Genomic DNA, 11,419 nt, shown 5'->3' with positions numbered 1-11,419 from the left:
GGTTTGGAGGCAGGCGCCCCATGTGGAAGCTATACCTGACTTTGCAATGGCCCACTTTGGTCCCTCATCCTGAAAAAGACATCGTGTCAAGCTGTGAGTTGGACTAAAGATTAGTGCAGAATAATACACTTGCAATGGTGCATTCTCGATGACACCTCTGTTAAACAAAATAAACCGATGGACATCATGAATCAGCTCAAAAAGTCTGGACCCTTGTGACACACTCTGAATAAGTTAACATTCTGTATAGCTCGGTTGTGGGAAGTGGTAACCTACTCTGACCATGGTGGTGAGCTTAGCTATTGCAAACACGCTGCTTGACATGCTCTTTATCAGACTCAGGGCTTCCAACCAATGAAGAAGATGTTCCCTGAGAAAAACATCAACCATTCCAGTATCATGGAGGAACATTTCACTATGTGGTCCCATTTCATGGAGATGATCAACCCAATATACGCACGCGTATCGAATTGGTGCAAGTGATGGTGTATGGACATCTTTAAGGTGCTGCAAAGAATGAATATCCCGTTTCAAAATTTGTGACATGGATTCAATTGATTGTGACATTATTCTTTGATGTCCCTTCCTGCATCCATCAGGGAATATCTGAGATATGATTTCTGGCTTTGCGTGCTCAATAAGATAGTCTTTTGCTGACTGGTGAACAAAGTAGATGGTTGCTTCTTCTTCTTTGAGGGAAAGAAGACCACATAGCTGTATTATCTTCCGAGTATCTGCAAACTTTGGCAGTGCAGCAAGTGTGACCATTTCAGATAATTGCAGTGGGCGATAGGAATTGACTGCAATTAAGAGCACTTCTCTGCAGAAACAAGCATACCTATTTTGTTGCTGGCTGAGCTGGATGATTCGATCCATCATCTGATTGTACAATTCATGCAAGCCAACAGGCATTTTGTAAACAAAATCCAGGACCTCATCAGCATCACAGTCTCTTGCTTGAATCTGCTGAAAAACAAGGGCCACCCAGAGAAAGGTATTTTCAGCCTTTCTATGGAGATCCTCCGCGATGTTGCCTTCAATATTTCGAAGCTGCATGCGGGTTTCATGGTCAATGTCCCTATATTTCTTTTCATACTGAGCAATAACATTTTGCATCTGGTGATCAATGTAAGCTTTGACAGCATATGAAATTTCATTTTCCACATCCTTATCAAGATTGAGCTCTGTCTTGCTCCTATTGAATAACTCCTTCTCAATCTCAGGTTTATGGCGACTGGACACAAGCCACCTGACTTGACTGTTGGGATCTGACAGTGATTCAAAAATAAACTTCAAGAGTTGCTCCAATCCAGACTGACATTCATCAAGCGCATCTACCACCAAGTACACTTGATTCAGCCTGTGATCACGCAGCATGTTGTGAAGGATTTTGGATACTGCAACAAATGCATTGCCACCCTCAAATAATTTTGATCCTGCTCTGTCATACTCATCATGGATGTGTGAGATGAGAAAGGGTTGTTGATGGACCAGTTTGTAAATCAAGCCTCTGATGACTGCAGTAGCATTGTTGAGCCTTGCATCTGTTGCCTGACAGAGAAAGAAAGATAGCGGGGTGAATCCAGGGTCGGACTGCAAATCCTCGATGATGCTGATCATAAGCATTGTCTTCCCCTTTCCAGGGTCTGCTCTCATCCACAGGAACTGGGTTGTCTCACCATGTCTCCAGTCCGTGAAGGAAGGGTGGTACAGAATCCATGTAGATGATTCAGGCAATAGTCGACCTTTGCTACCTTCAATGCGTTCCATGTCATGCTGAGGATCAGTAAGGCGCAGGTCTTGCAGACACTTTTTGTTTTCATTTTTCTCTTGGAGATCTTTCTGCAACGCTGCCTGCTTCTCAAGGCCATGGTGGAGGTCATGGAAGATGTTTTGGAGAGTTCTTGTTTCTTCCTCATGGAAATCCACAATTTGCTGGGCACTGTACTCCTTTGAGTTCTCAAGAACTGCTGTTACTGCTTCTCTGACATCATCTAGTTGCCCATCCCAATCATGAAGCTGCACAAGGTCTTTCAGGAAGACAAAGCCCCGGTTTCGATAGTATGAGCAAACACATGTCATCTGGTAGGAGAGGAGTGCCTTGTAAAGGTGGATAATTTGGTCCTGCAGACCCAGTTGCAGTCCTGCATAGGAATTCCCACTCAGGTCCCGCCTCTTGAGTAGATGACTAGACAAGTTCCAGTACCACTCCATCTTTCTAGCAACATAGTCAATGCCAGCACGGTTGGTTTCTGTTTCTTTAATTGGGTTGACTATCATCTATGAGCATGTTAGCATCAAATCTATTATTCAGGCTCAGCGACAGCACTCACCTGTAAAGCAAAAGTAACACCAGTCCATGCAAGAGCAGCTTCTGGGCATACCTTGAGTGCAGTACTGATCATGTTGTTTGCCGCAAGGGCCACATCCACCACATGCCCAGCACCCTGTTTTAACTTGGCCTCATGCTCAGTCTTGGCCAGACCCTGGTCAACTAGCTGTCTCATCTGAGATCGTCGCAGCTCTGGATCTTCCTGCTCGATCAGGTTTTGCTGGATGTTGGATACTGGGGAAGCAGTGGGTGTTGCAAGTTCACAAGACAGAACCTTTTCATAAGCCTCCACCAACCCAGGCTTGTCTTTTCTGAGGCTGTTGTACGCTTTGTCCCAGAGTAGCTTTGGGTCAATCAGGGCGGCTGATTGTTTTGAAGCTGAATCCTCTTGGGCGGTATTACCAGTAGAGGGTGTCATTGTTTGTTCATGAGTAGGCAGGATATGGATAGGCCTCGAAATGGTGCGGTCCCGGTCCTATAGTCGGCGACCAAGGACCGGACCACGCGGTCTTGCGGTCCTGAAATGTCAGGACCGGACCGGACCATGGTCCCTTGCGGTCCCTTGCGGTCTTGACCGCGGGGGACCGCAATTGCATAAAATTGCCAAGACTTTCCTTTTTCGGCTGGATAATTTGCTGATTCATCTGATTTTTTACCATTATTAAATACTGTCTTGGTTTGTATATCAAAATCTCCTGTAATCATACAGAGGTAAATAGTATTTTGCCAATTTCTTGGAGTTATACAATAATTTTTTACCAAACTACAGTTGGATTTAATGATCAATATACAACGCAATGCCTTTCAGTTATAGGTTGCCGTTAGATATGGATTTCATCAGCATTCAGCAGCCTACAGACCAGTTCATCTCATATACTACAGGCTGCTGGGTATATATATATATATATATACATGGGTAGACATTACGGAGTAAATATGAATTGCTGTGCAACTTCGGAATGTATATAAATATATGGCTATTTTTGCTTCGGAGATGGTTGATAGCGGAATGAGACTGATATAGATGATATTAATATAAATGGAATATTAATTGTATTCAATGCTTGATGATGCTGTGTGTTATTAGTTATTGTCACAGATTACAAGGTGGCTTGGACTTTGGAGAATCTGATTCCAATCCTATCCAACTTTAACCGCAGTTGGTTTAGTGTGTCACTAAATGCGGCTTTTGCAGCTTAATCTGTGCCAAACTGCTCTGAATGCAACTCTATTAGCAACCAACTATTTCTTCTGGTTAAAAAAACTCTATTAAGTCTCTTCTACACACTCCCCTTCCTATCATAATTCATCACAATGTCACAGAGCCAGGCCTCTCAGTTCTCTGAGCACTATTCCTCATCATTTTTGGAGGAAAACCTGTTGGATAGCCCCTGCTTCCTTCCATCTGATGGGTCATTCAACCCTTTGCACAGCCCAAACATGCCAAATCCCAGCTCTAGCACTAATTTCACACAGCCAGTGCCTCCGCCTCCTATTCCTGAGACACTGGAACGCGTTGGTCCTGCAAAGAAGAAGATCTATATCCTTTGGACAGAGATGGTGAATGATGACTTTGTCACATGGTGGTTGAAGACTGAGTATGGAAGTGAGATGAAACGGAATATCTTCAAGGGTAAACACCATGCAGAGTCCTGGGACTATTTCCATCAAGTAGTTGCTATCCAGGATGGATCCCCTAAGGTTATGTGTAAGAAATGTGACCATATCCTTGCCCATCCTGCTGACCGCCACCGTGGAACATCTACTATGAACAGACACTATTCACAAGGGATCAACTGTCAGAAATTGGCACCCCAATCGCAGGATATTCGAAGGCTGATAAATAATGGGGTATAGATATCTCTATCTTTCATCTGAACCTCTACTTATCTTACTAAAACTCCTTATTAGGCACACCGAGCTCTTCAAAAAGCATCTTTCACTCAACAAGCATGGATGGAGAGGATAATTACCTTCATAACAGCCTCACGTCTACCCTTTCAACTTGTTGAGCATCCAGAATTTCATGCCCTCATTGAAATGGCCCGGCTTGCTCCATCCTTTCCTGAAATCCCTTCTGCGTACACGGTCCGCCGGAATCTTCAAGAATTGGTTGAAGAGCGTCAACATACTCTGATTCAGAAGCTCCCAGAGGGCGCTAAGCTCTCTATTGCACTGGATTGCTGGACCTCACCCTTTCGCCAGGCCTTTATGGCAGTAACAGGCTATTTTCTTGATAAAGATTGGAATTATCGCGAGATATTACTTGGCTTTGAACCCCTACATGGCTCACATACTGGGTCTTATCTGAGCACTGTTCTGTTTGACCTTCTTGAGAAGTATCACATTACTGATCGAGTATTAACGGCTACCACTGATAATGCGTCTAATAACTCTACATTGATGGATAGCCTGCAACAGTCCCTTACATCTCTTGAGCTACCTAACTATATACCAATTATTTGCATGCCATGTATCGCACATGTCATCCAACTAAGTTTAAAGGAGCTACTTGGTGAGATGGAAGCAAACCCATGTAATGATAGAGAAGAGATGGAATGGACTGAGAGAAGGAATGGGGCCCAGCAAGAGAACAGAGAGATTGTGAATACTCTAAATAAGGTATGAATCTATCTCTTCTATAATCCTAATTTCTAATCTCTAATAATTTTTTAGGTTCGACGGCTAGCAGTCTTTGTCAATAAAAGCCCCCAGCGACGAGAGAATTTCATGGATCTTCAGACACAAGAACCTAAGCTTGTTCCTATACAAGATGTCCAGACACGCTGGAATTCAACATATCTCATGCTTCGGCGGGCCAAACGACTTCAGTCTACTTTTGATGAGTACTGCTCTGAATACGGCCATCCTGATCTAAAGCTAGATAGGGATAAATGGCGACAAATTGACTATCTTTTATCAATCACCCAACCTTTTTTTAAATTTACAACCTCTCTCTCGAAGACTACTGAGGTCACTATCCATAGTGTCTTTGCAATCTACAACACCTTATTCACTCATCTTGAGAAATCTAGGGCACAACTGGCGCAAAAGAAGGTTGGCTGGAAGAAGGTGATGCTGTCAGCATTAAAGGCTGCAGAGGTAAAGCTCTCAGAATATTATAGGAAGACTGATGAGATTGAGGGTGGTCTCTATGCAATTGGGACTATCTTAGCGCCACAGAACAAGCTAGAATTCTTTTCAACAAAGGACTGGGAGCCAAACTGGCAGCCACGATACCGGAAGGCCCTTGAGGCTTACATTCAACCTTACCAGCAGCGCTATTCAGAGACACAGTCTATATCAGCTGCCCGGTCTTCAGCAGAGGGTATCTCTGATGTAGATATCCTTGTGACATCAGCCGCATCTCTACAGCCACAAACAACTGCTAATGATGAGCTTTCACGGTATCTTGGAAGTGGTAAGCTTATCCTCTATATCTTCCTTCCCTGATATTAACATCTATAGGTACTCAAATTGTGAATCCACGGGTGTACTGGAGAGATCACCAACATGAATACCCCATCCTGGCAAGCGTTGCCCGAGATGTTCTTACAACACCAGCCAGTGGTTCTGGTGTTGAGCGGTTATTCAATTCTGCTCGGGACATCTGCCACTACCGCCGGGGATCACTAAAACCGAAAACAATCAAAGAGCTGATGTTGTTTATGTGTACAACAAAGTTCAATATGGAATCCAAGCAGCTTTCCCTAATGGAAGAGTACTTTACTACTCAAGAAACACAAGCAGCAAAGGAGGAAAAAGATGCTTGGAAAAAACAGGATGAATTTAACCCAATTAGTGATGATGAGGATGAACTATCTTCTGCTGGAGCCACATCTCAAGTTATTCATCCTCCTAGTGAGCGTGCACTTGGGAAGAGAAGGGCTGAAGCTATATCAGATGAGTCGGGTCCTTTACTTGGATTAGATGAAGCTGATGAGATTCCTCTACCTGATAATAGCTACCTGCAAGGTGATAGTAGTACTCAGAGGCGCTCATCAGGGCGGCTTCCAAAGCGCTTGAGACGTGAAGATTTTGTGTATGAATAGTTATCAATCTAACAGACCAACGAATAAAAAAAAAACCCCCATTTTAATCTAAAATTTGCTTATATGATATCTACATGAGTATTCATCTAATATTTCAACTAATCCGTAAGCAAAATACTTGAAAATACAGATAGATTTGCATAAAATATGCATATCACAGAATTTCTATGTTTGTCCTGTTTGTAGGACCGCCGGTCTTAACTGGACCACTGTGGTGCGGTCCTAAAAATCCAAGGACCGCACTGCGGTCCTTAGGTGTCGCACCAAAGACCGGACCACAACGGTCTGGTCCGGTTTGGTTTGCGGTCCTTGCGGTCCCATTTCGAGGCCTAGATATGGACATGTCGAGTCTGTGGTTCGGTCTGGGGGGCTTGAGTCGATTCCGTCTTTGTGGGGGGCTTTTTAACAGTGCTGTCCAGTGGCACAAGATTGACTTTCTCTTCATTGGGGAATTTTTGCTTTGGCTGTTTGTTGCGGCGGAAAATATGTGACAAACAATTAATTCCTGCCATGATGATTGAAATGATGGATGAGAGTTGTGAGACAGCCACAAAGAATGAAATCACCAAACAATTTCAGCCCAAGCCTGTTGGCGGCTATTTTGTGGGGCAGTGCTTGACTGATCACCCAATCTCAATAGATGTGAGAACTCCATTGGTTGTTCAGGTCTAACAAAAGTCAAACCTCAGCTGGGAAGACTTCAGTGATCATCTTTCTCATGATACCAATTTTGTGAAAACACCCATATCTGGCTAACATAAAGTCATAGACTAGTAATTTGATGGAACTTAAATCTAAATAATGATGCTCCATCTTATAGTGGCATTGATAGACCTCAGTGCTTCATATCACTCATGGGTGGGCGGCGGGATTGCCCATGGGCAGTAAGCATATATGGACCAATCATGTCTCATTAGCCGTCACTCCCAAAATCTCTCCCGATCCCAAAAGTCTAATGTACCAAACTGTTACAGCAAATTGTGTAATATTACAAGGAAGTACAATACATGAGATATAGACGATAACTATATACGGAATAGCGCGTTTCATGGTAGGGTCTGGGAAAGAAAACCAAGAGTTTCCGGGGGCAAGCTGATTTCGGGAACTACTGTACCATAACGGTCTGTATCACTGGACTGTACCATAAGGTACCATAAGATCTGTATAAGTTGAACGAGGAGGGAATTCCAGCAACTGCGTTGTGGTTGATACTATTGCGATATAAAACGTCGTTGTGTGCCGAGCGGGAACCAACCCCGGACTGATGGCGGACCCACCCGCGGGGCCTCCCGAGGCCACGCCCACAAACACCCAGGAAACCACCAATTTCTCGGTCGAGGATTTCCAGCCTAGGGTGACCAATATCCCAATGCGAGTCACAAGAAAGAGAGGACGACTCAATGAGAGCTATGCTCCTGAAGAGGGCACCAGCCGGATCACCACCAGGGAGGTGTGGAAGCTTATCGACGACCTGAAGGACATCATCCACCACCAAACCGCACTCATCGAATCTACCAAAGCCAAGCTACAGGAGGTCAAACACGACCAAAACATCCTTCACAAACAGAACCAGGAGCTTCATGAAGAAGTCAAAGCCATGTGTGCACAACTTGATAGTTCCTCACTGGTGCCCTCGGCTAGATCGTGGGCTGCTGTAGCAGCCAGCTCGGGCAATGCGAACCCCCAGCCGAGCTACCAACGCCCTGACAAGGACCAGAAATGCGTCCGGATCAGCACCCAGCGGTCATCCGTAGATCCAGAGGACAACCAGGCCAATGATGGGAATGCCTTTGGCCGATACCTCCCCACCGACTCTGCAAACTCCTACATTCATACAGCCCTGTTGAGTGCACCAGCTACGCAAGATGCACAGGTTGCCGGGATTGGCACCACTAAAACCGGATATGTGATTCGCTTTAAGAACCAAATGTCAGCAGAGGCTGCTCGAAACAACACTGAATGGTTGAACGAACTAGGAAACAACACGAAGCTGGTAAAGCCAAGGTTCGGCGTCGTCGTACACTGTACCCCGACAGAAGACTTTGATTTGGAAAATGCCAATACGGAAGCTTTCGCGAAGATTATGGAAGAAAACAACCTAGCAGAGCAGGGATTTCAAATTGAAGAGTTGGCTTGGCTCAAGCGGAAGGACAAAGTGCTAGGGAAATTCGCATTGCTCGGCATCTGGTTTGACTCAGCAGAGGGAGCCGAATACATCCTCAATAACAGCCTCCTTGTTGGCCAAAGACAGATCGGCAGCGTTGAACGCCGTGAGATCAAGAAAAAGAGATGCTTCCAGTGCCAACATTTCAGACACCTGGCATGGTCATGCAAGGAGACACCACGCTGCAGCCACTGTGCCGGCCAACACCTTTGTGAACACTGCCCATCCGGCGTACGGCCGCGATGCCTTGACTGCAGCGGTGAGCATCCAACCGGTGATCGTCAGTGCCTGACCCCCGCAACTTTCAACCCCTCGCAATGTTAGAGACCAACCTACACGTACTACAGCTGAACATCATGAAATCAGGGCCAAGGATGGAAGCGCTCATCAACAACCACCAGAGCCAGAACCTGGATATTCTCTTGATCCAGGAACCATCGATCACTAGCTATCAAACACACGTTAATCACAGTGCATGGTGGCTATACCGACCAACTGTCAACATGGACGCAGTTCGGTTTCGTAGCCTCATATATGTTAACCGCAACCTATCAACCTCCTCGCACCGGCAGATTCGGTGCGAACACCCAGACATTACTGCCATCAAGATTTGGACTGCCGACTCCCAAATTCTCCTGTTTTCTGTTTACCTCCCTTCTGTCCCGCTATACGCCCCCGATGAAGGGTCAGCAGAACCCATGCTCACAGCAATCCAAAACACAATTTCAATCGCCCAACGGGACGACCGGCGGTCCACGACTGTTATCCTATCAGGAGATTTCAACCGCCATCACCCAATGTGGGGCGGCAACCATATTCAACCGAGATTTATCGAAGACGCATGTGCACTCATCACCTTTTTCCAAGAGCACAATCTACAAACCTGCCTGCCTCGAGGTACAGCTACCTTCTGGCCCCTTAACGACCCAGGAAAAAGCACGACTATCGATCTAACTGTAACGGACCGACCGGGCCTGCTCATCAAATGTCACCTTTACCACGAAAACTACGGGTCGGACCACCGAGCAACATATTCAAAATGGAGCCTTAAACCCTACCACAAGCCCATCGCCAAGGTGAGGAAAGTGTATGAACAAGCAGAGTGGGACAAGATCGGAGCCGAAGTGCTCCAGCGGATGGGCCCATGGAAAGAGATCAAAACGAGACCAGCTCTAGACAAAACAGTCAAACGCCTCACGGAAATCACGATATCTGCTGTGGAGAACCACACCCCAAACCGATGCCCAACCCCCTATTCCAAACGCTGGTTCACGCCAGACCTTAAAGGCCAACAGACCGAGGTCAACCGCTTACGTCGGAAATGGCAAGAGAGCTGTGTGGAATACGGACGAGATCACGCACGCTCAGGGACCCTCTTCCAAGAGATGCAGCAAAAGCGTCGAGCCTGGACCCGTACAATTGAAAAAGTCAAAAAGTCACACTGGAAACAGTTCCTAGACGGAGCTGGGGAAGGAACACTATGGAAAGCGGCTACCTATATGAAACCGCGAGAGACCTGGGGCTGCGTCCCGGCCTTGCGCGTTGATTCTAACGAACTGGTGGAGAATGAGGACAAAGCACAAGCGTTTCTTGACACTTTCTTCCCCAAAATGGACCAACCCCTCGAAGACCCACCAGTCCAGGCCCCGTTGGAGCTACCCTGGCCACTAATCACGGAACTGGAAATTCAGCGATCTCTTAAAGCAGCCAAAAGCTCCACGGCACCGGGCGAAGACGGTCTACCGACGCTTGTGTGGAAACACCTATGGAGGTATATAGGAAAGCTCATCACCAGAATCTTCACAGCATTAGTTGAACTAGGACACCACCCAAGATGTTGGCGGAGAGCAAAGATCGTGGTGCTGCGGAAACCTGGGAAGCCGGACTACTCGATCCCTGGGGCCTATCGCCCAATTTCACTCCTTAACACACTAGGTAAACTTCTTGAGGCAGTCATGGCTCGACGACTATTGTACCTCGCCGAGAAGCACGGCTTACTACCCGACACACAATTTGGAGGGCGACCGGGCAGGACCACTGAGCAAGCCCTGCTAGTCCTCTCCAACGCGATTGACCAAGCTTGGTATAAACATGGAGTAATGACACTCATCGCGTTCGATCTGAAAGGGGCCTTCAATGGAGTCAACAAAATCAGCCTTGACGCCCGCCTCTGAGCAAAGGGAATCCCAGCCACAGCTAGAAAGTGGATTGCAAGCTTTATGAGTGAACGCTACGCTAGCATAGGATTTGATGACTTCCGTACTGAGGTCGCCCTGCTAGTCAACGCAGGTCTGGCGCAGGGCTCACCCCTCTCACCCATTCTGTTCACATTCTTCAACTCCGACCTGGTCGACCAACCAGTCACCTTTCGTGGTGGCGCATCAGCGTTCATTGATGACTACTTCCGCTGGCGAGTAGGCCGCTCAGCCGAAGAGAACCTAGCCAAAATCCAGTCAGAGGATATCCCTCACATTGAAGCATGGGCGCAACAGACTGGCTCCTGCTTCGCAGCTGAGAAGACCGAGCTTATCCATATCACCAGGAGAAGAAGCGAGCAACTACAAGGGCAAGTAGTCATAAACAGGAAACCTGTCAAACCATCACCCACGGCAAAGCTACTGGGTGTGATCTTCGACCATGAGTTGCAGTGGAAAGAGCATGTCCAGCAAGCCATCAAACATGCCACCAAGGTAACCATTGCTCTGGCCGGACTGCGACATCTACGCCCAGAACAGATGCGACAAATTTACCAAGCATGTGTCACACCAGTGGTAGACTGTTAGTACCCATCGGGTCACGTGCTTGACCGCCCTCGCTTTCTGCCCGGTAGACATATAGCTAGCCTTAGCCGATAGGCACCCAATTCATCCA

General features: G+C 46.6%; 3 protein-coding genes across 3 annotated transcripts in view; all 3 read right to left on the bottom strand.

Annotated features, from left to right (window-relative positions):
* EURHEDRAFT_518395 (uncharacterized protein) overlaps positions 1 to 2,750 on the bottom strand; it is a gene marked incomplete at both ends in the record, with an annotated part of 3,651 nt that extends 901 nt beyond the window's left edge. Inside the window, 3 exons of the mRNA XM_040786671.1 lie at positions 36 to 225; positions 277 to 2,280; positions 2,334 to 2,750. Coding sequence (XP_040635059.1) covers positions 36 to 225; positions 277 to 2,280; positions 2,334 to 2,750 — 2,611 coding nt within the window. The remainder of the gene's footprint in view (positions 1 to 35; positions 226 to 276; positions 2,281 to 2,333) is intronic.
* Positions 2,663 to 3,269, bottom strand: EURHEDRAFT_416436 (uncharacterized protein). Its single transcript, XM_040782948.1, has one exon. It carries the CDS (start codon positions 2,989 to 2,991, stop codon positions 2,758 to 2,760), a length of 234 nt encoding a protein of 77 aa, XP_040635058.1. The 5' UTR covers positions 2,992 to 3,269; the 3' UTR covers positions 2,663 to 2,757.
* A 2,968-nt stretch (positions 3,270 to 6,237) lies between these two features.
* Positions 6,238 to 6,927, bottom strand: EURHEDRAFT_416429 (uncharacterized protein). The gene has a single exon (XM_040782947.1). The coding sequence runs from the start codon at positions 6,725 to 6,727 to the stop codon at positions 6,539 to 6,541; it is 189 nt and encodes a 62-aa protein (XP_040635057.1). The 5' UTR covers positions 6,728 to 6,927; the 3' UTR covers positions 6,238 to 6,538.
* Between the last annotated feature and the right edge of the window lie 4,492 nt (positions 6,928 to 11,419).

Source organism: Aspergillus ruber (genome assembly GCF_000600275.1).
Source record: "Aspergillus ruber CBS 135680 unplaced genomic scaffold scaffold00035, whole genome shotgun sequence".
Classification (NCBI taxonomy): domain Eukaryota; kingdom Fungi; phylum Ascomycota; class Eurotiomycetes; order Eurotiales; family Aspergillaceae; genus Aspergillus; species Aspergillus ruber.
Note: the sequence above shows the minus strand (reverse complement) of the source record. Positions and strands in the feature narration are given on the sequence as shown.

Coding starts and splice junctions, on each gene's coding strand:
- EURHEDRAFT_416436 (XM_040782948.1), bottom strand. CDS start 2,991: ATGGTAAAAAATCAGATGAATCAGCAAATTATCCAGCCGAAAAAGGAA.
- EURHEDRAFT_416429 (XM_040782947.1), bottom strand. CDS start 6,727: ATGTCCATATCTAGGCCTCGAAATGGGACCGCAAGGACCGCAAACCAA.